Genomic DNA, 25,315 nt, shown 5'->3' with positions numbered 1-25,315 from the left:
AGAGAGGTGGCTCTCTGGGTGTCTCAGTGGGTTAAAGCCTTTGCTTTTGGCTCAGGTCATGATCCCAGGGTCCTGGGATCAAGCCCCACATTGGGCTCTCTGCTCTGCAGGGAGTCTGCTTCCCTTCCTCTCTCTCTCTCTGCCTACTTGTGATCTCTGTCTGTCAAACAAATAAATAAAATCTTAAAAAAAAAAAAAGAAAAGAAGAGAGTGTAATTTAACAGAGCAACATATTAGAAGTCAGAAAGTCTGGGTTCTGGATGCATATCTGGTACTTTTAAGCTACATGAATTTGATTATCTCACTGGTTTCTCTGGGCTTTCATTTCCACATTTGTAAGCAAGAAACTAAGTTTTCTAGGACTGTTTCAGCTGTAGAGTCACAGAATGTTTGTAAATACCTTTTTCCTCTTATAAGATTTCTGATCTAGTACATCAGAACCATTTTAACTGGGAAAATTGGCCCATTAATATTTACCCTGATCACCATTGTATTTGCTTCTTATTTTATAATTTTGGCTTGACCATCCTATGATTTTTTCTATTCATTTCCTGCTTTCTCTTGGATTGGTTGAGGGCTTTTATTTTTTACGTTTTTCATTCTTTCCTTTATTAGTTTGAAAATTTATCTGTTATACATCATTATTAAAAGTCTACAACTTATATCTAAAAGAAAAATTTAATATCTGTGTTTCCCCAAGCTCCAATACTTAGAACAATTTTTCAGCTACCCTTCCCACTCTACATCACAGTGTTGTGCACTGTTCCATATTTAATACTGTCTTGACTTTTTACACCCTAAATTGGAGAGCCATGCCCTGGAAGAGCAGGTTTAAGGAGATAAGATCTTTTCATCTGTAATAATTGGGGCAACTGGGATGAGAACCAAAAATTAAACCCCTGGATACGGCAGTCAGAATGTCATTGATTACTTGAGCATGAACAATTTCAGTAGAGCGCTGGGACCATACAGCTGCCCTTGGTTGAAGAATGAGTGGAGTTTGACAAAGATCAAAAGCCCATACCGGGAATAGGTATTGAATAGCCAAGTGATAAGGTCATACCTTGAGCTAGACTGAAAAAAAATCTAAATTATCCAGTATTCAGCCCAGTATTTGCAAAGTTGACTTGGCTTTGTATGACTCCTGTCAGTTCTCCCTGCTATGACTCAGAACTGCTGCCTAACCTCCCTCTCTCTCCGTTTGGTCACCTGTAAAATGGCCTACCCCCTCAGAATAATTAAATGATAGATGTGAGTATACTGTGAAGTGTATGAAGCCCTGCTGAAGTCTGTACTCTTCACCTTATCACTGTTATACTTTACTGGTGATTAGTCTGGTGAGAAGCCTAACTCTATCAGTGCTAAATATCACACATTAGTATTATTTCCATCTAAATCCCATTTATTCATACTCTGCCCAGTGTCCTATGTCCATTCTCAAGGCACAACTTGAACAGATCCCATATCCAGTCATTTGTTTCTTATTTAAAAAAATAAAAACAAAAACAAAACACCAGTAAAACAAAACTCAGAGCACACAAGTTTTTAGGGCAGTGAACCTACTCTGTATCATACTATAATAAGGGATACATGTCACTATACATTTGTCCAAACCCATAGAATGTACAATACCAAGGGCAAGCTCTGTGCTTTGGGTGATAGTGATGTGTCAGTGTAGGTTCATCAGATGCAACCCATGTATCCCTCTGGTGGGGGTTGTTGATGAAGGGGGAGATTATGCATGAGGCTATTCAGAGGGGATCTGGGAAATCTCTACATTTTCCACTCAGTGGAAACTGAACTTAAGATTGCTTTAACAAAAATAAAGCCTGGGTCACCTGGGTGGCTTAGTCAGTTGAGCTTGGGACTCTTGATTTCAGCTCAGGTCGTGATCTCAGGGTCATGAGATTGAGCCCCGTGCTCAGCGAGGTGTCTGCTTGTCCGTCTCTCTCCTCTTGTGCTTCTCCCCCAGCATGCACGCTCCCTCTCTAAAAATAAATAAATAAAAAATTAATAAATAAAAAAACCAACCTTGGAAAATAAAGCCTGCTCAAAAAAAAGAAAAAAAAAGCTCAATATCATTAAGCCTAATTGTGGCTATATTCGTAGGGACTGGAAGAGGGGTTTGATCCACTCTTTCACCCTTTTGTCCCTCCTATTTTCCTAGGTCTTGCTCTAACTGTGTCAGAGGTGGAAGGAGAGCTGGGAGATAAAGAGAGGGCAGGTGACTTTACCTAATTGGACATGAATTTGAGTTCTCTCTTGGCTTTTCCGGATGGGCCTTTCCTGCTGTGCACACACTCTATGAGATACAGTCGAATGCTGGTTCCCTTAAATAGGAAGTTCAGGGAGCCCTGCAGGGCTATCCTGCTGCACAGTGCAATAATATGGATAGTTTGTTCATTTCCCTTCCTTTTTAGCATTACTTCAACTCCCTCCTTTCCCTGGTAGTGTACCACAAGCCTCCCATACCTCATCCAGGAGACAGGCCTCTCACCAAGTGGGTTAATGGCGAGATAGCTCAAGCACAGCTACCTGTTGTGGTGTTTATTTGTCCATGGGGAGCTCACATAACCCAGTCACCCTAACCAGTGGGAAATCAGACCTCTCTACTGCCTGCCTGTCCACCCTGCCATCTCTCTCCAGGTCTTAGACTTCCCGTGCAAGCGCAGATCAGTATTCCTACTGCCTATGCAAACACCCATCCAACCCGATCCTATTAGCATGTGGCTTTTGTGAGTGAAAGTTCCATCCCTTTGTAAGGAGTCTAGTTTGAGTTTTAGATGCCAATTTTAGGGAGATAAGAAGATTCCCACTCAAAAGCCTGTTATCCTTTGATCATTGTAAGCATTTTGAATTGTGTCCTGTGAAGAAAAACAATCAGCATCCTTGACTAAAAGCTCTGAGCTTGCCTACATTTAAGTATTTATGCCCCAGGTTTTGACAAAATTGAACATAATCAAAATCCCACTGGGAAGGGGGCACCTGGGTGGCTCAGTGGGTTAAGCCTCTGCCTTCGGCTCGGGTCATGATCCCAGGGTCCTGGGATCGAGCCCCACATCGGGCTTTCTGCTCTGCAGGTAGCCTGCTTCCTCCTCTCTCTCTGCCTGCCTCTCTGCCTACTTGTGATCTCTGTCAGATAAATAAAGAAAAAATCTTTAAAAAAAAAAGAAAAGAAAAAAAAAATCCCACTGGGAAGAAGTATGTCAAGGCCACCAGAGCCTTTAGTGTTTACTGAAGAGTGTCTCAACTTTTGTTAGCAGAAACATACAACTGGGTTGGTACATGAGTGTCTCACTGATGGTAGAGTCAAAGGCCACCTATAAGAGAGCTATATGTGACCATTCATCTCTTCCAGGGAAGATGAATTGCCATGGTAACAGTGCCAAGAAATAATAGGTCAAGTTTTCCTCTGCCTCAGGCTTATTTTATTATGTCTTACTTAGAGCTGGATGCCATTATAAAATGAAGGTTTGGGTATTTCAAAGCTAAACATTGTGACAAGAAAATCTGATCAATAAACTGGTGTTAAGAAGGATGGTTAAAGGACACTTGGTAGGAAGGACATCCAAATTGATCGAAGAACTATTTAGAGCCCAGTTTCTTAGTACTCACTTCTAAAATGTGAGTCTGACTTAAAGATGCTTGTGTAAGTGTGTGTAAATGAAATAAAAGGACTGTTTGTACAAGATTAGTAAAGAAAAGTGGTTTGTAAATTTCATCTTAATAGAAGATTAACTGCTGTTAGGAAAAAAGTTCTTGCTTCATTCCAAAAATAAATATACAGCAAGGAAACATAAAATATTTAAGCATCTTGTTTTGCTTATTATATTCATAAGACTATGCAATGTTGTTTTGTCTGCCTATTTATGAGAGTGAAAAAAAGAAATACAACTTGAGAGAAAGTACCATCCTACAAAAGAAATGATGTGTAATTATCACCATTTTGTTGTTTCTGTTCTTTTGGAGGGTTATGTCCCAGTGTGCATCATGACTTGGGATCTTTCTATAATAGCATGTCAATCGTTTACGGGTTAAATATCAACATGAAGCAATACATAATTTTTGTCATTTCAAGTGACACTGTTCTTTCTTCCTGATTACCATATATGTATGTGTGTGTAAATATATGGAGATCTACTTTTTAAAATGCCAAAGGTATATCAACTCACCTTTTTGTGAACAATTAATTTTACATACATGGAATATAGTAATGCACTTTAGCATAACATCCTTCATGAATTTACACAGCGAAACTATGTTAGACTTCTCTCTAAGACTACCTTAAACTTTTGTTTGATATATTCTTTTCTGTGAAGTAGTAAATGGGTGTGTGGGTAGCTGTGAAATTTATATTGCTTTTGCCCTGATCATGAAGATTCCAGACTGGGGTCAGTGACTGTTAGTTTCCTAGTGCTGCAGTAATGAAGAACCACAAACTGAGTGACTTGAAACAATAGAAATTTATTTTCTCACAGGCCTGGAGACCAGAAGTCCTAAATAAAGGTGTTGACAGAACCATGTTCCCTCGTGGGTTCTAGCAGAGAATTCATTTCATCCCTCTCTCCTCGCTTCTGGTGGTTGCCAGCAATCCCTGGCTTCCTTCACTCATTGATGTATCGCTCCCGTCTCTGCCTCTGCCTTTGTGTGACTTTCCCTGTGTGCTCTGGATCTCTGTTTTCTCTTTTTTTGAAAGATACTAGTCATAGGATTAAGGCCCACCCTAACTCGGTTTGAACTCATATTAACTTGATTACACAGACAAAGACCCCCATTTCCAAATAAGGTCACATTCACAAGTTCTGGGATTGGGACTTCAGCATATCTTTTGGAGGGAATTCAGTATGGACCATTCAGTGGCTATAAATCAGAGAACCTCACCACTGAGCAGGTGGCCTCAATTACAATTTTAAGTTGCTAGGCTGTCTAGTTCTTTAGAAATGATATTTTTATGATTTTACCTAATTTTTTATCATGTAGAGAATATGATATTCTGGTTAATGAAATGCTTTTAATGTGTAGTATTTTAGAATATGCAAAAATATGTCTCCAAGAGATAGAGTATAAGTTTAATCTAAACTGATCGCAGTCCCTAACTGGTAATAGATACCAAATGTTTACCGAATGAATGAACAAATGAATCAATGAATCAGTCAATCAGCAGTCATTAAAATATTAAGCAGAGTTTAACCTTCATTTGATGATTCAAAATAATTCCTACAATTAACTGGTAGCAAAATACTAAAGATTACTACGTATGTATAGATACTAAATGACTGAGCGTATATTCCATTTCATACCTTTGATCTATCTGGAAATTCATTAACGTGTGTTTTATGTCTTATGTTGCAGGATCCTCACTTAGCATTTCTGTTGACAATATTTTTGGGTTATCACATATTATCTCCCTTAGTTATTTTTGTTGATGACTTAACATCAGTGTGTTCGGTTTAGTTTCTTCACATATAAAATTACCTACTTTATCATGTATTAGGATTATCTATCCTTCAATCTATTTTTCTCTATCTAGACATTCAATAAATGTATTTTGATTGTAGTGATATTATTTGAATGATATCACTTTACTACTGTTTACTTTCATCTTCCTTTCAATCTATACAGAGGGAAGTCACCACCAAAACAAAAATCCATTACAATGTAACTCAAACCAAGGTTAGTCCCCCTATCTTAAAACTGCAGGTTATGTCTGCATAACTTCAGAAGACTTTGGGAATGCCATACATACAGTTAAAAAATATAGAGTATTTTATCAGAAAAAAATTAAGGCAAAAACAAAGACAAAAATCTCAAAATTCAAACTGAAAACATTTCTCATGACTACTTATCATGCTGCTAATATTTTACATTTTACAGTTCTGCTCTTGACATATACTCAAGTATTTGCTCATTAAACCTATCATTAAAGCCAAAAATTCCTCTTAAAAACATGAATAGAAATGGGGCACATGGGAGGCTCAGTTGGTTAAGTGCCCCACTCTTAATTTCAGCTCAGGTCATGATCTCAGGGTCTCAACCCCATGTGGGCTCCACATTCAGCCAGGAGTCTGCTTTAGGATTCTCTCTCCCTCTCCCTCACACCTCTACCATTTACGCAGATACTCTCTCAAAAATACAACAAAAGAAAACAAAACATAACTGTGAAATCAAAATAAACTAACTAAAATGTTTTTTTGTTTTGTTTTGTTTTAAGAAGAAAATGACAACTAACTTTCATGGAAGAAAGTTTTCATCTTTAATCATATTTTCATCCCTCATTTTCTCTGTAAGAGATTTCCAGTTGTGTTTTTCAATTCTAGGAAGCCTACATTTATAGAAAATCAGCAGGTATTCCCAGTTATCAGAATTAACTGAACAGAGGAACCGTGCAGAACCAAGCTTTGGAGCCATTTTTCTGAGCAAATTGAGAAGAGGTACCATTTTAGCCAGTTACCTTCTGAGACTGTTCACATTTAATTACATTAGTGGCACTTGACATTATAAAATGTTCCTTTCTTTCAGATAGAACCTTCTATCATCATTAGTAAATGTCAAACGTAATGAAGTGTTTTTCTGACTTCTTTTTCTTCCTGGAACCATAGGAGAGAACATGCTAATGAGGTTGTAATTCTGAGATTGTTTTCTGTACTCAAAACCAACTTGGTGCCTGGTTTATTAGCTTAGTTTTACTCTTTTTTATTGTCTTTGCATTTGGGAAGGGAAACTACTCTCTGTTTTTCCTAATACACTACCCCTATTTGTTATGATTTCTTACTCTCCCTGAGAGCTTTTAGGTGACAACTACCTCCAATTAGATTGTATTTCTGGGTTCGTATCAGAATGGTATAGAAGATTCTGATCCTTGCTGACTTATGTGCTTTCTGAAAGCTTCTATTTTTTTTTTCCTTAAAAGCCAGTTTTTGTCCCACTCTGTCTACTTTTAAATTTTGATAATGGCTATCCAACCGTGCGGTTTCCTGTAACATATCAGTCATAATATAATGGGGCCTTGATTTCTGCTCTCTTAAAGATTAAATACCCTCATAGACTGGAATGAATGTTTTATAATACTAGAACTAGTTTCTTCACTGTCAAAATAAAATTAACATCTTATGAAAAGGAAAGCCATCACCAAAAAAGGTCAAGAAGAAAGAGATGTCACACTTCTCCAACACACCATTATTCAGTGTCTGTGTCAAGGACATGCCTGACAGGAAGGATCTGGGTCACATTTCAGCAGTGCCTCAGCTGTATTGGCTGTTTTCTGCTGGAGAAAATTCAGGGGAAAGCTATCTCTTATATAGAGAAGGCAACAAGAATGGGATCCTCAACCTGTGAGATGACTACTCAGTTAAATGTTTAAAAGCTTTTTCTTTTCCAGATTTTTATCTTTTTTAGCTTTTAAATATTTTTATGACTTAAAAAAAATTTTATTGGTGCATAGTTGATGCACACTGTTAGTTTCAGGTGTACCACATAGTGATTGAACAAGTCTATGTGCAATGTTGTGCTCACTGCAAGTGGAGCTAATGTCTATCACCACATAGCGCTATTACTGTATGGTGGACAAGATAGCCATTTAAAGTTATTTCACAATAAGAAAAAAAAAAGGTAATTCTATGGATAATGTATTCTGGAAAATAGGCATTTAAGACAAAAATAGATGTTTTAAAATAAAATGACTAGTTTTAAGATGTTTTGTTCCCCAGAAAGCTGAAATACATTACACAGTTTCTGAGTATACCATGCTTTGTGTACATAGTCTTTGGGAATTTGGTTCTCTAAATTCCTTCTTTATTTCACAATTGGATATGCTGTTAATTGAATTAAATCCAAAGAATATCCACATAAGCTCAAGACTGGTTTCTTTCTGCCTAATAAACTTGATTATTTTTCCTAATTACATGCAGTCTGTGATATTCGTGTTTATGTCAAACATCTACATTTTCATATATATAAAATACTAAGCAAAGTACAATAAAACATTCAAATAATATCCAGGAAACTTCTTTTAGGTAGGCATTTAACTTTGCAGAATTATTATCCTTGGGATTCAACTCTTTTTACAGATTAATTAGTTATTTATGTGCCTCTATATAAATAATTTTAAATTAGATTGTTTAACATTTTTCTTAATGATTTTCTTATACCACTTGACATATTAAAGATAGTAACCTTTGGTCTCTCTGGTAAGATGCAAATATATTTCTGACTTTTTAAAATTATGTATCATTTTAATTTTATTTATATCTTTTTTATATATTCTAGGAATTGTTAAATTTTCATGTGGTAAAATCTATACTTTCCTTTTTGTTTTCTGCCAATGGTGATATATTTATGTTCTGAAAGATCTTTCCCACAGATTTTGCTCTGTTTTTGCTATTTTGGGTACCATCATTGATTTCCATCCTATCTTTAGAACCTTATATCCCTAATATCACCACATAAATATCTTCTTCTAGTCAGGCCAGTCTCATCCCTGGTCCTATTGTTGGTTTCATGAAAAGTCAGCTAATTCTCAACTTTCTCTTCATGCCCCCCTGTTCTTCTAGAATCATTTGCTGGTTTCCTCAGCCTTTTTTGATCACCCAGGGGGCTGCATAAAATATACCACACAGATTAGGAGAAAATTGTGAGAAATCTCAAGTTTCTCATGGGCTAGTCTATGGTGGAGTGTAAGCATCCAAGGTGGAGAACACCTGTGGGTGAGCGTTAGCATATCCAACATGAGCCCATCCCAAGAGTGAGACCCAGGAGATACTAGTTTCATTTTGATGGTAAGGAACCTACTCTTTAAATATATTTCTTTCTTTTTTTTTAATATTTTATTTTTTTATTTGACAGACAGAGATCACAAGTGGGCAGAGAGAGAGGAAGGGAAGCAGGCTCCCCGCTGAGCAGAGAGCCCAATGCGGGGCTCAATCCCAGGACCCTGAGATCGTGACCTGAGCCGACGGCAGAGGCTTTAACCCACTGAGCCACCCAGGTGCCCCGTTAGGAACCTACTCTTGTGTCATCCAACACATTAGCTTCCCCTCCAAGGGCTATTAAATCTTAGGGGGAGCTAGGATGTATTCCATGTGCAAAGGAAGTATCTCTGGGAAAAGAGCAGAAAGAGGATCCAGAATAAAGTCTAAAATAAGATAATATTTCTGTCCAAAGGCTTAGCACCTAGAGTACTAGGAAAGAGAAATCAGAGCCGGATCTCTAGGGTAAGTGGTGAAGGGGAAATCCAAGGAGCATCGTGTCCTAAACCATAGCCCAGATCCAGTGAAGACAAAGGGGCAAGGGTCAGGTGAACAGAGGAATAATTTCTTGAGCTACACTAAACAGTATATGTGACATGTATGCAGGTGACTTTAACAATATGTCTGCCATATTCCCAGAGTTCACTATTGCATGTCATCTCTGTGTTTGTAAGCTGCTATCTCCCATCATATGCTAACCTTGCCTCCCCAGCCTTTAGGAACAGCAGCCAGTACTCAGCATTTATCAACCACTGTTTGTATGCCAGGCTCTGCATGAAGCACTGCAAATACACGGTTTCACGTAGTCCTAGCAAACATGCTAGACTTTAGAGAGGTTTATTTACAGAGGTTTGGGGACTTGTCCATGTTCCCCAACTATCTAATAGCAGAGCAGGAACTCCAGGTCTGTTGACTAAATAGCCACACAAAGCAGGTATTTTTATTCTCATTTTACAGCTGAATAAAGTAAGATTAAACTGCATCCTTTTGAAAGCAGGAAGCTGTTCATAAAATTCTTCTTTTCCCCCCATAGTGGCTTGTACTTAGATTATAAACACATAATGCTGGAGTTAATGAACTCTTCTGGTTTTATATTTAACAAAAAGGTACGGATTTTCATATGTATGATCTTTTTATTTTATTATCTACAGTTATCTGCTGCCTAACAGGAATGAACATATGTAGAACATATTTTGAGCTAGATCTTGACCAAAAAAAGAATCTTTCATAATCTCGCAGACCTGCCCTATGAAAATCACAAGGGAAAACAAGACTAAAGAGATATATAGCGATACGTTGCAAGTAAAATATAGAATCTCTATTATGACTATTTCTAGAATAATTAATCACCTCCCAAAATATGTATTGCCTTAGAGTTTATAATAAATATATATATATATAATTAAAATTATATAACATAATAAGAATATTTTTTTAATTGTTATTTTTTAGGACACAGCTGGCCAGGAAAGATACAGGACTATCACCACAGCCTATTACCGTGGGGCCATGGGCTTTATTTTAATGTATGACATCACAAATGAAGAATCCTTCAATGCAGTACAAGATTGGTAAGTAAGAACAAATACTCCCATCACTAATAATAATAGTGTTTTCATTCAACTTCCTCTTCTTCCTCAAAGCAATGACCACACTGCAGTGTCATATGTGTGTTTATGGTGTGTGTGATTCCCCCTTGTGCTTCAGAAAGCGGACAAATACCAACCATGCTCAGAGTCATTGTTTAAGGATTGGTAAGAAATCCTCCTGGTGATTTTTCTACATACTGTACCTTCTAGTGCTTTGCAACCTGTCATGCTTGGTTCCACGAGACTTTCAATTTTTTTTAATATAAATAATGAATGGTTTGGAAATGTACTGGTCTGAAATAAGGAATTGGAAACTGAACCAGTTCTTAGAATGTAGCCAGGCTCATTTCCTTATGGTCTGTGACTGCTTTCACACACAACAGCAGAGGTAAGTTGTTTTAACAGAAACCATATGGCCCACAAAGCCTGATACGTTTTCTGCCTAGCTATTGACAGTAAAAGCCTGCTGACCCCTTGTCCAGATTCATTAAATAGTTTTCCGTTTTTCTTCATATTGAAATGTTTCAAAGGACTGAGATAAAGGCAGAGATAAAAATACAAGCATGTTCTGACTCGTGGCTGCATCAGCTGTGCGAAAACCCCTCTGTCTGTGGGGAATATGACTGGCAGTGGAGAGCTTGTGTGGCTTCCTTCAGCTTATCCTCCCAGTACCTTGGGAGGGCGAGTGGAAGTGCTGATGGGCATGGTTGGGGATTCAAGCAGCAGGGCTGAGCAGAGTTGTTTTTCTGTGGCAAGAGCGAGAGTCTAGCTAGGGCTCTGTGTGGTAGGAGGAGGAAAATGGCGCTCCTGCTGCTAGTACGAGGCCTGAACAGCCATCACGTTTAGCTGCCAACAATCACAGCTCGGCTTATGTAAGGGAAGAGTAGTCAGATAAAAGGGAAATAAACTGCCTTCATTTTTTTTTTCTGTTTTGCATCATAATATTATCCAAAGTCATTTTTTTACACGTGTTATCAGCTCAATGAATGTCAGATGTTTTTAAAAACTTTAATTTGCTTTAGATTATTTCTTTTAAATTTTAATTGTTCATCTGAGAAAACACCTACCTCTCTCCTACTTACACACACAGATGCACACACACTTACAGTATAAGAAATAATGCATTTACAGGAGCCACTCAAAAAGGAAATATATAGCTATAAACTGAAAAGGGTGAGCTTGGGACTGTATGAAAAAGTAATTATAAAAGAAGGCTTAAGTCCTCTTCTTTTTAGTAGACTGACTATTGTAAAAATGCCAGTTCTTCTCAAATTAATTCATAGATTCAAGGCAACCCCAATTAAATAATGACAGGTCTGGTACAAAATGGAATGAAACAGAGAGTCCAAACATAGCTGCAAATCCATCTGGGGGGTTAGTTTATGATGAAAGTACCATTTCAAATTACTGACAGAAAGTTTTGTCAATTAATCATGTGGTGATATATGGTAAATTATCACACAGAGCTGAGGCATACATACTGCTTTGCAAAATGGCCATTTTAAACTCAATTCTTTCCTCTCAGGAAATGTTGACACCCAGTGCTCCCAGACAGGAGGTGTTCGTGAATCACGTTCCAAACTTCAGGGTCACAGATGCTGTGTGCACCCATAGTTCTTGCCCTGTTGTTTCAGTGAAAGTTATAGGACTACTGAGAATACCAAGAATTGAGTTTATTTAAACCAAATGGCAACATGACCAGGAACCAAGCTCTCTATACTTCTGGCTCTAGCATCATAAATGCCGTGGAGAAGTTCAGCTTCTGCATGCCCTATCCCACACCTTCCCTTGCTCACCCTGGCCAGCACAGCTTCCTCCCCATCAACACTTTCTCCCTGTACACAGATGACCTGCCCTTACCAGTCTTCCTCTGCCTCAGATTCCTTATTTGACTCTTTACCACTTTCCTTTTTTGAGGCTCTGTCCCCCAACCTTTTTTTGAGAGGTGCGTTTTCCAGATTATTCTTGTCTCTCCCTAGGTCCGCTTCTTTTTCTACTTCCAAGATTTCCCTCACCCAGCCAAGGGTAAGCATACCCCCATGATTTTTTCTGTTGGGCTCATTTTTCCTTTCCTTGGCTATCCTATCCTCTCTCACACATCATTGATCACATACACCAGATAGCTCCCAAGTTTACATTCCTGGCTCCAGTCTGTGTTTGAAACTGCAGTGTTGCGTTTCCAGGTGCCCCAAATATTTCTTCACCTGGATATCTTGCTGGTGCCTCAGAATCAATTATCTCTGCATAAAATTGCTCGCCTTCCTGACATCATTATTTCTTCTCATTGACACCGCAGCACTCCATCACCCTGGGTCCACCCTGAATCCAATTCTAACCTCCCGCCATCCCAATCAGAAACTTGATCTTGCGTATTAATTTTTTCTGAATATCTTTTGATTCTGCTCCTGCCTCTCCATTCCTGCTATGACCATCATTGCTCCTTTTCTTCTTATTGTTTGCTTCTCCCCTCATAGTAGCCTTCTAACTGATCTTTCCCCCTTGTGTCAAGACACCCTATCCCACTGCTGCTGTAAGTCTTCCAGAAGAGCACAATCCTAAACCCCTGCCCCAAAGCCATGACTTACCATCACTACTGAATTAGTTAAAACTTCTTTAGCCTGACTTTCAGATATACCACATCATAGAACCACTATACTTTTATTCTTCTCACTATCATAGAGGCAAACTGATCTAGTCACAGTTTCTAGAGCCCAGCCTTAACTCCTAAACTTATGGGGTTTTGCTTTGATATCACCCCCTGCTTTGCCTATCTTCTTCAGAGCTTACCCCTTCCATTTCCCAGCACATCTAGATCTCTCAAAAACCAACAGAATCAATCCTTATGCACTCTTCCCCCCCTCCCCATCCTCAGTCGTATGATCATTATCATCAGGGGGCGTTTATTCACTCCACAAACATCTACTGAGCACCCCCTCTTTGACAATCTTCCAAACATTGTATTTATGCCAGCATTTACTATCCCAGTTTAGGGATCCACCCTCTTCCCATTATCTGATATAGAAATCTGAGCAGCATTTTTGATTTCCCTCTTTTATACATCATATCTCATTGACTACCCAAGCCCAGTAATTCTGACTTTCTGAATGCCTCTCAAATCTGTTCTTATCCTTTATTGCCACTGTCTTCATCTGGACTGTCATTGGCTATCTTGTCTTTTTACTTTTAGGTCCAACCCACTCCATATCCTATATCATACTGCCATCAGAGCTAGTAAACTCTAACATGTCTTTTTTTTTTTTTTTTTAAGAGATTTATTTATTTATTTTGGAACAGAAAGAGAGACAGAGGACATGCGAGTGGAGGGGAGGGACAGAGAAAGGGGGAGAGAATCTCAAGCACACTCCCCGTTGAACATGGAGCCTTACATGGGGCTCCATCCCATGACCCTGAGCTCATGACCTAAGCCAAAACCAAGAATCAGATGTTCAACTGACTGAGCCACCCAGGAAGCCCCGAATGTTAACATGTCTTAAAAATAAATCTTCAGTAATAACTCTGGCTATATGTATTTTTTAAACCCACGTGTGTCACTAATATCATCTCCTACCACTGTCCTCCACTGGTCCTATATGTTAGCCAGACAACTTTGTTCAATTTACAGATATTTGATACCTCTAATACCTCCATGTTTCTGCTTAGAATACCTTCTCTGTTATCTTTCCAACTCTTACCGATTTTTTTTTAAAGATTTTATTTATTAATTTGACAGAAATCACAAGTAGACCGAGAGGCAGCCAGAGAGAGAGAGGGAAGCAGGCTCTCTGCTGAGCAGAGAGCCCGATGCGGGGCTCGATCCCAGGGCTCTGAGATCATGACCTGAGCCGAAGTTGCGGCTTAATCCACTGAGCCACCCAGGCGCCCCTCTTACCGACTTTTTAAGGACAGCTCAAATATCAACTCTTGTCTACAACTTTTAAAGATACTACTATCCCCTTTCCTACCCATCCCAATTTCCAATCCTAGTGGACAGTGCTAGTCAGACCCTTATGTCTGCATTCATGCTACCTTAGCACTTTCTACAGACTGCATACAGAACCTAGTAGACCCTGCTGTTATTTGATTACATCTTTTCTTCTGTATTAGACTGTGAGTTTATTAATCTTGTTTCTCTAGTACTGAATACAATACAATCCTATACTTTTTTCTGAATTTTTATTGTAAAATATATGTACCAAAATTTACAACCCTAATCATTTTTTTCAATATACAGTTAGTGGTATTAAATGCATTTTTAGTGTTGTCACAACCTTCATTACCATCCGTCTCCAAAACCCTTCATCTTGTAGAACTGAGATTCTACATTTTTTTTAATGTTTTACTTTTCTTTTCTTTTTTAAAAACGATTTTATTTATTTATTTGACAGACAGAGATCACAAGTAGGCAGGGAGGCAGGCAGAGAGAGAGAGAGAGAGGGAAGAAGTCTTCCCGCGGAGCAGAGAGCCCGATGCGGGGCTCGACCCCAGGACCCTGAGATCATGACCCGAGCCGAAGGCAGCAGCCCAAACCACTGAGCCACCCAGGCGCCCCAGAGATTCTACATTTTTTAAATACTTCCCCTTCTTTCCTCTCCTCAGCCTCTGGCAAATACCATTCTGCTTTCTATCTCAATGAATTTGACTATTCTGTGGTCAGATGAGGTACTTACCTCATATAAGTTGAATCATAAAGTAATCTCTTACTGTACAATGTCTATTTTGGATGCATGATCTAAGGAGCTATAGAGGTTCTCATCTGTTGCTGATAGCCCAACAGAAAATGTAAAATTACTTCAGACTGACATAGTCGGGATTTAAGGGTTCTATTCTTCCTCCTCCTACCAAAAGATTTAATATTGTTATGCCCACTGCTACTATGGCACTAATTATTTTCAGCTTTGTGTTGTTCTGAAGTATATAATTTTCTTAAGTTCTTAATAGATTGCAAATTATTTACAGAGCAAAAATGTCTCACTTATTTGAGTTCCCTACTTAACATAGGTAACATCACAAAACAGATATTTTAAAAATTATTCTCACCTGAAAAAACTGAGTCAAAAAGCTTGGAAAATTTTAAGAAATAAAAACAGAGGGGTGCCTGGGTGGCTCAGTGGTTAAGCCTCTGCCTTCGGCTCAGGTCATGATCTCAGGGTCCTGGGATCGAGTCCCACATTGGGCTCTCTGCTCACCAGGGTACCTGCTTCCCTCTCTCTCTGCTTGCCTCTCTGCCTACTTGTGATCTCTCTATCAAATAAATAAAATCTGGGAGGGAAAAAAAGAAATTAAAGCAGAATTGCATTGTAAGAAAAAAAAAAAAACCTGTTTAGGAAAAAAAAAAAAACCTCCAGTTCAGCATTTCCTACTTGTTTTACATATATGACATATATGACATTAGTTACTTACTAATGTAAGTACTCGAGAAAGGAGGAAGCTTCATACAGTAGTGAATTTCTATAGTAGGAAATGAAGCCTTCTCAAAAAAAAACAAGCACAAAGGGACATATTCTCTAAATTACTAGTCTCCAAGTTCTGATCATTAGGTGACCAAAAAGAAAAAAGCCTAGGAAAACATATATAGCAAAAAATAAGAAATTAATTGAGACTGATTTACACCTAACATTTCAAATACTCTGACGAAGTGCACTTCAATTGCACCAAAAGGAAAGAAAATTATTTTTGGCTGTGATTTCAGTAAAATTCTTAAACCAACTATAGGGACATTCAGATTAAGTGTTAAATTTCTTCAAATTTCATTACACATGAATTCTAATGTGTTAAGAAGCCAGATATAGAGATTTAGAGAGAATAGCAACAAGCTAGCAGGTCATGTTGAGGAAATGATGGCTATCCTTTTTTTGAAAACACATGAGACTGTGATTTCAATTTTCCAGTGAAATTTTATTTGGGGAATTAAAAATTTCCTCTTTCATTTGGCCAAATTCCACAATTCTATAAAATTAATATAAAATTAAGCTCACTGCAAGCTTACTTATAAATTTATCCAGAGTCTACAAATATTCAAAAAAAATGTGAGGAAAGAAACACCAAAGATACATACAATATGCTTAATAAAATAGGATTAGAGAGTAACTCCCAAGAATCAGGAGCAAATAATTGTTTTAGCCCTCATGCCCTAGAAGTGGGGTGGAAAAAACTTACATGCTAATTCTTTTTTAAATTTTATTTATTTATTTATTTATTTTTAAAAGATCTTTATTTATTTATTTGACAGAGATCACAAGTAGACAGAGAGACAGGCAGAGAGAGAGGAGGAAGCAGGCTCCCCGCGGAGCAGAGAGCCCAATGTGGGGCTCGATCCCATGACTCTGGGATTATGACCTGAGCCGAAAGCAGAGGCTTTAACCCACTGAGCCACCCAGGTGCCCCACATGCTAATTCTTGATTGTGAAGTGTAAGGTCTCAGGGCAGCAATAGTGAGGAGTCCACATTCCATGTACATGGATGACTCACTGTAGTAGCAGTAGGGAAGCTTCTGTGTAGGAGACAAGAAACTGGCATTGGCCTGAGGTAACCTGCTTTGGGTGATGCCTTTGTCATACTGGATAAGAGAGGTGGTAGTTGAGCAGAGCCCTTACAGAGTGTGTCGTGGGAGCCATATAGCAAGTGGGCAAGAGCCACCTCAGATGGATGAAGCAAGAAGATCTGAGGAGCCACATAAAAGGTGTCAGAAAGAATTTAAAAGCTTATGGAAATCCAAAGGATAAAATGGAATGAAATTTAATTCTGAGATTCTTGGAAATCAAGGTGAAAATCAAGGCTGGGGGGAAAAGTAAACAGTATACTCGGTATATTCTCTAGCTTTTATTGTAGGAAGAGGAGAAAATACCACACCAGTCCCCCAGGGTGAAGATAGTCTTCTTCGAATTAAATTCTGATGGAAATGTCTTTTATTGGGGGCACATTGGTTTATGTCAACAATAGCTTTTACAACTAGTACTGAAAGGACCTCAGGAGACACCTTTCTTACGGTGCCCTCAAAACCCAGGAGGCAAACATTAGAGCATCTTCAATGAAGGCTTGCATGAGAAGCTAGGCAAATACTGTATTCTGAATACATTAACTTTTTGCAGTCTTTAGCTATCTAAGAATTGAATGGTAACCACTCAAGGGAATGCTTGGATTCCATGCTACCTAGTCTATCTTCCCTAAATATTATTTTTTTAATCCTATACATTAGGTGGAAGAAAGTATGAGGTTATGCACCCTAAAGAAGGCCTCAGACACTAATACTGCATCCAGTATTTTGTAATACAAATACTGATCTTGTATTAGAATTGTTAAATCTAGTTTTTGAACTTTTTTCAGTCTCTTGAACTTCTCATACCTCTGGCTTTCTTTTCCTCGGGACCTTTGCCCATGCTCTGCTTTCTATAATAAACCACATTCCTCCAACCCAAGATCAAGACAGTTTCTTCTCATCCTTCAGATCTCAGGTTGTTCATTATTTTCTCTGATATTTTTTCAAATGCCATATTCTTTTGGTTGCTTCTGTAGTATATTCTCAAACACTATCACCCATGTATCTTATAACACATTTTAAGTTTTCATTTAGTGCTCTGTTTTCCTGCTGAATTCCAAGTTTCTTGAAAAAAAAAAAGAACTATGCTTGTCTTCTTCACCTTTGTATCCCAGTGTCTACTCTAGGGAATGGCACCAAGTGGCCACTTAAGAAATATTTGTTGAATGAGTGAGTGAAACTTGCATGGAGAATGTGCATCTCCTGAAGCTATCAGAATTGATTGGAATGTTTTGTAAAAAGATGTGGGAAAGTAAGGTGGCTGTAAACATTCATATTAGGAACTCCAGCGAGGCTTACAACATTCTTCAGATTTGTCCACATGGTGAAATTATGTGTAAATCATGGTCAGTGAGTAGAATTTGCCAGATCCCCATTTGCTTAAACCTGCAGTTTGTTAGTGAGAAAACTGTGTGCAGTTGTAAAGTCAAGGGTAGGAATTTAGTCGCTCCATTAGATGAGAAAAGAGAATTTACCTCTTATTTAAAATAATAATAATAATAATAATAATAATAATAATAGTGTTCTGGCTTTGACTTCTCCTATAGCCTTTGGTTTAAGAAACAAATTAAATAAATGGTTAGAGAGACAGTCCCAAATAGACTTAAATAGTTCTAGAAACACAAAATCACCACTGAAAATGTCACTGCCTTTGAAATATTTCTCAGATGAGTGGTGGCCAGAGAGTTCCCTAGATTTCAGTCGGAGCATGACTCCAGGTATATGGAATGTGGATCCCTTGTCCAGGCTTTTCCTAAACATCCAACACCAAGACTCAACTGTCTATGCCTACTGCAGTGCCTTTCAACTTGACTTGAAATCTTCCCTTTCCTTAATTTAAATGCATTTCTGTTCTAAGTATGGCATGGCCACAGGCTGCTGTATTCCTATAGGAGAAGGTCACTGACTTCTCTTCCCCCACCTTATTTATTTACATTTGGCTTTTTTATGACACAATGAGGAACTCTAAATATAAGTTTGTTTTTATGTTTTTTGTGGGGTTTTATTTTTTTTTGAGGCAGGAAATCTGGTGAGCAGATTGATATTTTTTAAAAACCACCAGACGGAGGATGAAAGTCTAACACCATCTTCCCACCAGTTTTAAATAATTCATTTCTATGACGTTCAGGGTACCATTGCAGATGTGCTAGAACAGGAATGAAACTTCACCTTCAAATATTCTTTTCCTCTGCAATCTTTTGTTATCCAAAAAATGTATAATGGTCGTAAATGAAGGTGACATCATGTTCAATATGAAAGAACTTTTAACTGGTAATAACAACTAAGATAAGATGAATAATTGCTAAGCCTTTGTTCATGGCTTCCTAACCTTGTTCCAGGGTCCCATCAACTGCAAAGTTGGTTCTGTCACAGCTCAGAGTGAGCAGTGGTAGGATTAGAATGTAGATGTATGATGCCAAGGTCACCCCCACCCCACCCTGGGCATCAAGGGTCTTTCTTCTCCTCTCTCTCTCTCATTTCTCACTTCTCACTCTTTCATTGTTGTCGTGACCCAGCCTTAAACCTTTTTCCTCTATGGATAACCCAACTTACCCTCAAGCTTCTACTTAAAGGATAGATAGCTCCTAATGCACAACTCCTTCCAACAAACCTGAAATAAACAAACACCCTGTTCCCTCAACTGTTCTTTGCATCTCCTTTTTGATTTACCAGGGCGAAAACATTGGGGTTAATCTTAACTCCTTATTTTCTGATACCCCACATTCACTACTTCAAAAAATACTATTGTATCTTGGCTCTAATCTCAAAGTACAGTCTGCTCTTGTTGTTCAAAGTTGTTATACTCCATGGAGTCACCAAAAATGTTCAGTTGGTGAATACTGAATTGTTGTTCCATAGTGAAAGTAGAGAGTCAGTTTCCTGTGGGCCTCTGGTCACGTTTTTGCCAGCGGATCAATATATACTTGGATTTAGGTGTGTTTCTACTTAAAGACACTTTAATGTATTTTGTTGATTCATGAACATTGAAGTCATGGCCAACAGCAGGAAGCTCATGCCTAAATGAAGTGTGTCTGACACACGTATTCCTGCACGGCCATACTTTCAGTCTTTTTGCATTTTGGGAACCCAGACAGCACCTGGGCTTTATGCTTGGAGGTCATTTTAAAGAGCACAATCACCAACAAAAAGCACAAAAGGTGAAAAGTATGGCACTAAGCATATTGCAAAAAAAAAAAGGTGAAAAGTATGGCACTATTTACAGAAGAAGACTGAAACAAGGCAGAGCATGGTCTTTTTCAGTCTCTGCTGGGAATATATGCATCAGACCACTCTGATTTTTCATCACTTTGCTTATGTCTGCAAATGTCTGTGAGAGTGCCGTGAGTATTTATTTGGGGATTACAAATAAATTTTAGCAATTAGGCAAATTTGCAAATACAGAATCCATGAATAATGAGAACCAATTTCATATCCAGAATCCCATCACTGCCCACCATTTCTATTGTGTTTTAGTTTGCTCGGGCTGCCATAGCAAGGTCCACAACTGGGTAGCTAAATAAGATAAATTTATTGTCTCACAGTTCTGGGGCTCTAAGTCCCAGATCAGATTATTGGTGGGGCTGGTTCCTGAGAACACAAGAATGGATCTGTTTCAGACTTTTCTTCTAGCTTCTAGTAGCCTCAGGCATACCATGGCTTATAGATGGCTGTCTGCTTCCTGTGTTTTCATATCATCTTTCCTTTGTATATGTCTCCCTCTGTGACCAACTTTATCCTTTTTATCCCCCCTAAGATTTTTATTTATTTGAGAAAGAGAGAGAGCAAGAGAGCACAAGCAGGAAGTGTGACAGAGGGAGAGGGAGAAGCAGGCTTCCATTGAACAGGGAGCCCATCTCAGGCTCAAGCCCAGGACCCTGGGATCATGACCTGAGCTGAAGGCCGACACTTAACCGACAAAGCCATGCCCCCAAAATTATCCTTTCTATAAAGATACAGTAATATTAGATCTGGACCCGCCTTAAAGACCTTATCTTAACTTGATCGTCTGTAAATGCCCAATTCTAATATGGCCACATTCATAGGTACTTAGGATTAGAGCTTCAGTATTTCTGGAGGAATACAATTCAACCCATAACGTACTGATATCACCTTGATCGTGCCACCATCCTGTCCTGTCTGGATTGTTGCTATGGCCTTAATGATCATCTTGCTTCTACCACTGTCCCTGCCCCCCGAATCTTCCGAGCGCAGAGAGAGAGCTTTTCAAACTGTAAATCAGATCATGTCAAACTTTTTTTTACCCAGACTTTCACAGCATTACACCCCTCCTGGAATAAAGCCAAAGTCCTTACAAGAGGCTACGAGATCCTGTGCAACTGACTCACCACCTCTCTGATCTCACCTTCTCCTATTCTTCCTCTCTTGCACCCTTGCCTAGCCACAACAGCCTCTTTGCTATTCCTTGAACATACCAGACATGCTTCTTCTTCCTCGGGGCATTGGACCTCCTTTGCTCGCTGCTTAGAAGTTTCTTTCCCCGATATCTTTATGGGTCTCCCCTCACCTAATGGTCTTCACTATAATGTCACCTTCTGAACAAGACCTTTTATATAGCCCACCCTATTTTATATTGCAACCATTTTTTATTTTATAACTTACTTATTTATCACATCTGTCTCTACAATAAGAATGCTACCTTCAGAACAGTAATTTCTGTCCTTTTTATACAGTATTATGTCTTATGTATCCAGGACAGTCCCTACCACATAGTAGGTATTCAACACATATTTGCTGAGCAAATGAATAGATGAATAACAGAGACAGAAGTATACGGGACTGGATTTTCTTCATTTTCTGTCTTTATAGTCCACACAGTTCATGGCATATTCAGTTATGTCCAACAAAAAATTGGCGGCGAGGGCCAGGTAGTATCAGGCCAATATGATGAAAATAATCAATACTTTCAATTCAAACATAGTAGTAACGAGGTCATGCCTATTTTATCAAAATTCTGTCTGTATTATAAAATCCCCCACCTTCTCAGTAGAATGGAGGGGATTTATGGGTAGAATTGATAAAGAGAAATTAAAATGTTTTAGCATACATATAGTGCAAAGTGACTTGAAGTTACCTGGTTACTTTTGTCGTACGTTCTGACTCTAAAATGGTTTGGTTTGGAGTTGTATTTGTTTTGGGAAAAGAGAGTATATTTGGGGCTTAGGTTAGTACAACAAATGCATAGCACGTATTTCAGAGTACCTAAAGAGAATTAGAAGTGTCATCTAACCCAATGGGAAATATTTGCTCTCTCATGGCCTCAGTTCAAAGTTTTTCTTACTGTTTCTGTTTCCAGTTAACCAACTGTCTGCCTCTGGGTTTTCTTGTTTCTTTGTTTTTTCCACTTACTCTTTCATTTACTGTAGTTGATTCTGGCTTGTCTCAATGTATTCCCCCAACTGGAAATTGAGATAAAGATTAGCTGCATGAAGAATACAGGCATGGTACAAAATGTAAAGCCTTGAATTAAAGATCTTAATTAAGCATTTCATTTTACCCACTATCTGCCCAGACCTGTAAGGCAAACATTGGATCATATTTTGGTCAGAGAGAATCTTTTTCTTTTCTTTTTCTTTTCTTTTCTCTTATTTTATTTTATTTCCTCTTTCTTTCTTTCTTTCTTTCTTTCTTTCTTTCTTTCTTTCTTTCTTTCTTTCTTTCTTTCCTTAACCTGGAAATAGCAAAATTTTGAAGACTGAAACTTGTTCTGTATGACTTGGTGTTTTGTTACTTAACTAACCTTAACTGTACTCAGATGTGGTAATTATTCTATAAATATTAACACTAAACCAAAGGCTGGAAGCTAAATTCTAGTTTCTGCAGCCTTACCCCAGTCAGGCTATATAGGGAATATAAGATTAAATAAAAAACTTGGACTCTTAGGCAAAAGATATTATATAAATATGATTGCTATTTGTTCTGCTTCACTTGCCCTCTGAAAATATACTTCTTGGCAGCTCCTTTTGTGTGGTTTTGTATGACTATGCTTATTGCAAATGCCAGTATTTTCTCACAGGATTTCCTTGGTTTCCACCTATTTTAATACACCTTCTTTTCTTTGAAATTAGTTGCCTGCCTTTGGGGAATAGATCTGTCTTGAAGGACAGTAATTATACTTGTCACATAACTCCTCAGGAAAGAAGATTGTGGTAAGAGCTTATTTTCTGAGATGTCCATCTTGGTTTCTGGGTGGTATGGTTGATGATTGTTGTATAAAAACAAATTTTTAGGATTGTTGGTGATAGTATTAAGAAAACGAATTTCTAGGCTTTAAAAAGGAATAGTTATGCCTTTTTTGAACCTTACCGGTGTTTTCAGGTCTGCGGTGAATGAGGTCTCCAAGTCTGCTTTCTGACCATAGTGAATATGTTGGGTACTTCTTGATACCTACTACTGGTCCGCATTTTCTAGTTGTCCAATCAGGAAAAATATATATACTCAGCTACAGCATCATGACATGAGTAGAAAGGCTAAGTCTTCTAGGTCTGAACTGGTATGGCTCCAGTCCAATCTCTACTTTTTTCTAAATTGTTGACATTGTTTGCCTAATGTAGGGCTCCTGACTAGGGGGAGTATTCTGGAGCCTTTTTGTTCAATTACAATTGGCCTGGTTTGGTTGTGTATCTCTGCAGTTCAGTTCATTAATATAATTTCCTTAATTGTCAGTTGTAATCCAGCCCCCTACACACACACTCCTTAAAAACAAATAGAAAAGAAGAAAGAAAGAGAGAAAGGGGAGTGGTAGGGAGGGGAGAGGAGGGGAAGAGAAAGGAAGAGGAGGGAAGGGAAAAAAAGAAAAGGGGAAGGCAAGGGGTGGAAAGGAGTGGGAGAGGGAGGAAGTGGAAGGAAAGAGCATCAAAGCTAACTATTCAGAAAATTAGAAAAACAGCACAATAGTAGTCATGGGAGGATTCCATTTTATCACCAGAAAATAGGTTATCATATATAATGTCTGATTCCATTAAATTTAGGCAGAGCCCTTCTTCACTGTTGTCTGTACCTTTCCTTTTCTGTTCCATTGATTTCCAAAGCAAGGTAAGAATCACAGTGTAACTAAAAGGACGTACAGGCAGCCCAACCATACATCACAGTCTCCATGCCATCAGCCTCATGTTCTTTGCTCATATGATATTCCTTTGGACAGTTCTCATTTAAGGTCAATTATATCCTATAACCTAATTTTAATTTATAAATAGCAGATGAATTTGGCTTTTTCTCTTTTCTTCCTTCTCATAGCATATTGAAAGCAATGACCAGTGGAAGGAAGATGAGAGGAGAAATGTCATAAGGTCTAAGTGGCTTCCAGACCTTTTTTTTTTTTTAAACCAAAACTCACAGCAATTTAAAGTTTTTGAGTAGTCAGCCTGATTCTGCCTACCTAGAGTTGGACAAACTCAAGATTAAGGGCATAGTGCTCTGTAACATTGGCCTCACTTCAGTTTGGGGGTCCCCAGGGCTCTTCTGACTAGCTGAATACACATTCAGGGTTTCCCATGACTACTGTTAGGTTTGAGAAGTCACTAAAGTGGCTGACAGTTAAGGAAAGAATTATACTTAAATTTTCTGCACTCCTGTGGAGGACCACTTTGTGGAAAACTGCACTGAGCAAGCCTGCCAAGGAGCATGCAAGGCTGACTAACATGGACACACCAGCTATGCCAATACTACATGGCCTTCCCGGGTCTTCCACTACTCTGACTTGCATCTCACTTTCCCTTTGGCATCCTTTTTTTCTGTTCCCTCATTGGCTCTCCAAATTTTGCTATTCACATCAGTTTCATTTCAACTGAAGCAATTCCTAGTGAGAAGGCCAACATGACAGGGTCCTGTGGAAATAGCCCTCCTCACAATGCCTGTATCAGAATGTTGGAACATTCTTTTTCTGAGCAAATAGTGGAACAGCAATCATTTTTACCTCCTACCTCATCCCTAACCCCATTTCTTATCAAATCCCTTCCCTCAGCCTCACACCTTTGCTGAGTTCCTCTGTAAACATGACATTTTTGATAGAGTTGTTACCCTGACATTCAAGGAGTTAAGTATAGTAACAGCTAGCTGTGCCCACTCCCCAACCTAGCACTTCCTAATTACATATCAAACACTTAAGGAATGGGAAGAAGTGGATGCTCTGCTATATGAGGTTATTTTCTTTCTGGTTTTGATAAACTGTGAACTTTGAATATGTATATTAATATGGTAATTTATGCAAATCTTTGCCTTCAGAGTTTGTATTCTGGAGATGAGTCCTTTCTGAATTGCTGGAGCACAGAATTTTATATCCTATGACCTTATCATATATTTTGAATAAGACCAAAAAGGACTTAATTTATGTGACTTGATAAAACAGCTTATTTTAGTAGAAATTTCCTTAAGCCAGGAGGAAAATTTGCCTTTTTTTTTTTTTTTTTAATTCCTTCCATTTAAAACTA

The 25,315-nt window shown here is 38.4% G+C and overlaps 1 protein-coding gene across 2 annotated transcripts in view; it reads left to right on the top strand.

Moving 5' to 3' along the window:
- RAB3C (RAB3C, member RAS oncogene family) overlaps positions 1-25,315 on the top strand; it is a 306,139-nt gene that overhangs the window by 123,300 nt on the left and 157,524 nt on the right. For both annotated transcript variants that reach the window (XM_004744620.3, XM_004744619.3), the window contains exon 3: positions 10,197-10,315. In XM_004744620.3, coding sequence (XP_004744677.1) covers positions 10,197-10,315 — 119 coding nt within the window. The remainder of the gene's footprint in view (positions 1-10,196; positions 10,316-25,315) is intronic.

The sequence above is a fragment of the Mustela putorius genome, unplaced genomic scaffold (genome assembly GCF_011764305.1).
Source record: "Mustela putorius furo isolate JIRA1106 unplaced genomic scaffold, ASM1176430v1.1 tig00000145_pilon_pilon_pilon, whole genome shotgun sequence".
NCBI lineage: Eukaryota > Metazoa > Chordata > Mammalia > Carnivora > Mustelidae > Mustela > Mustela putorius.
Note: the sequence above shows the minus strand (reverse complement) of the source record. Positions and strands in the feature narration are given on the sequence as shown.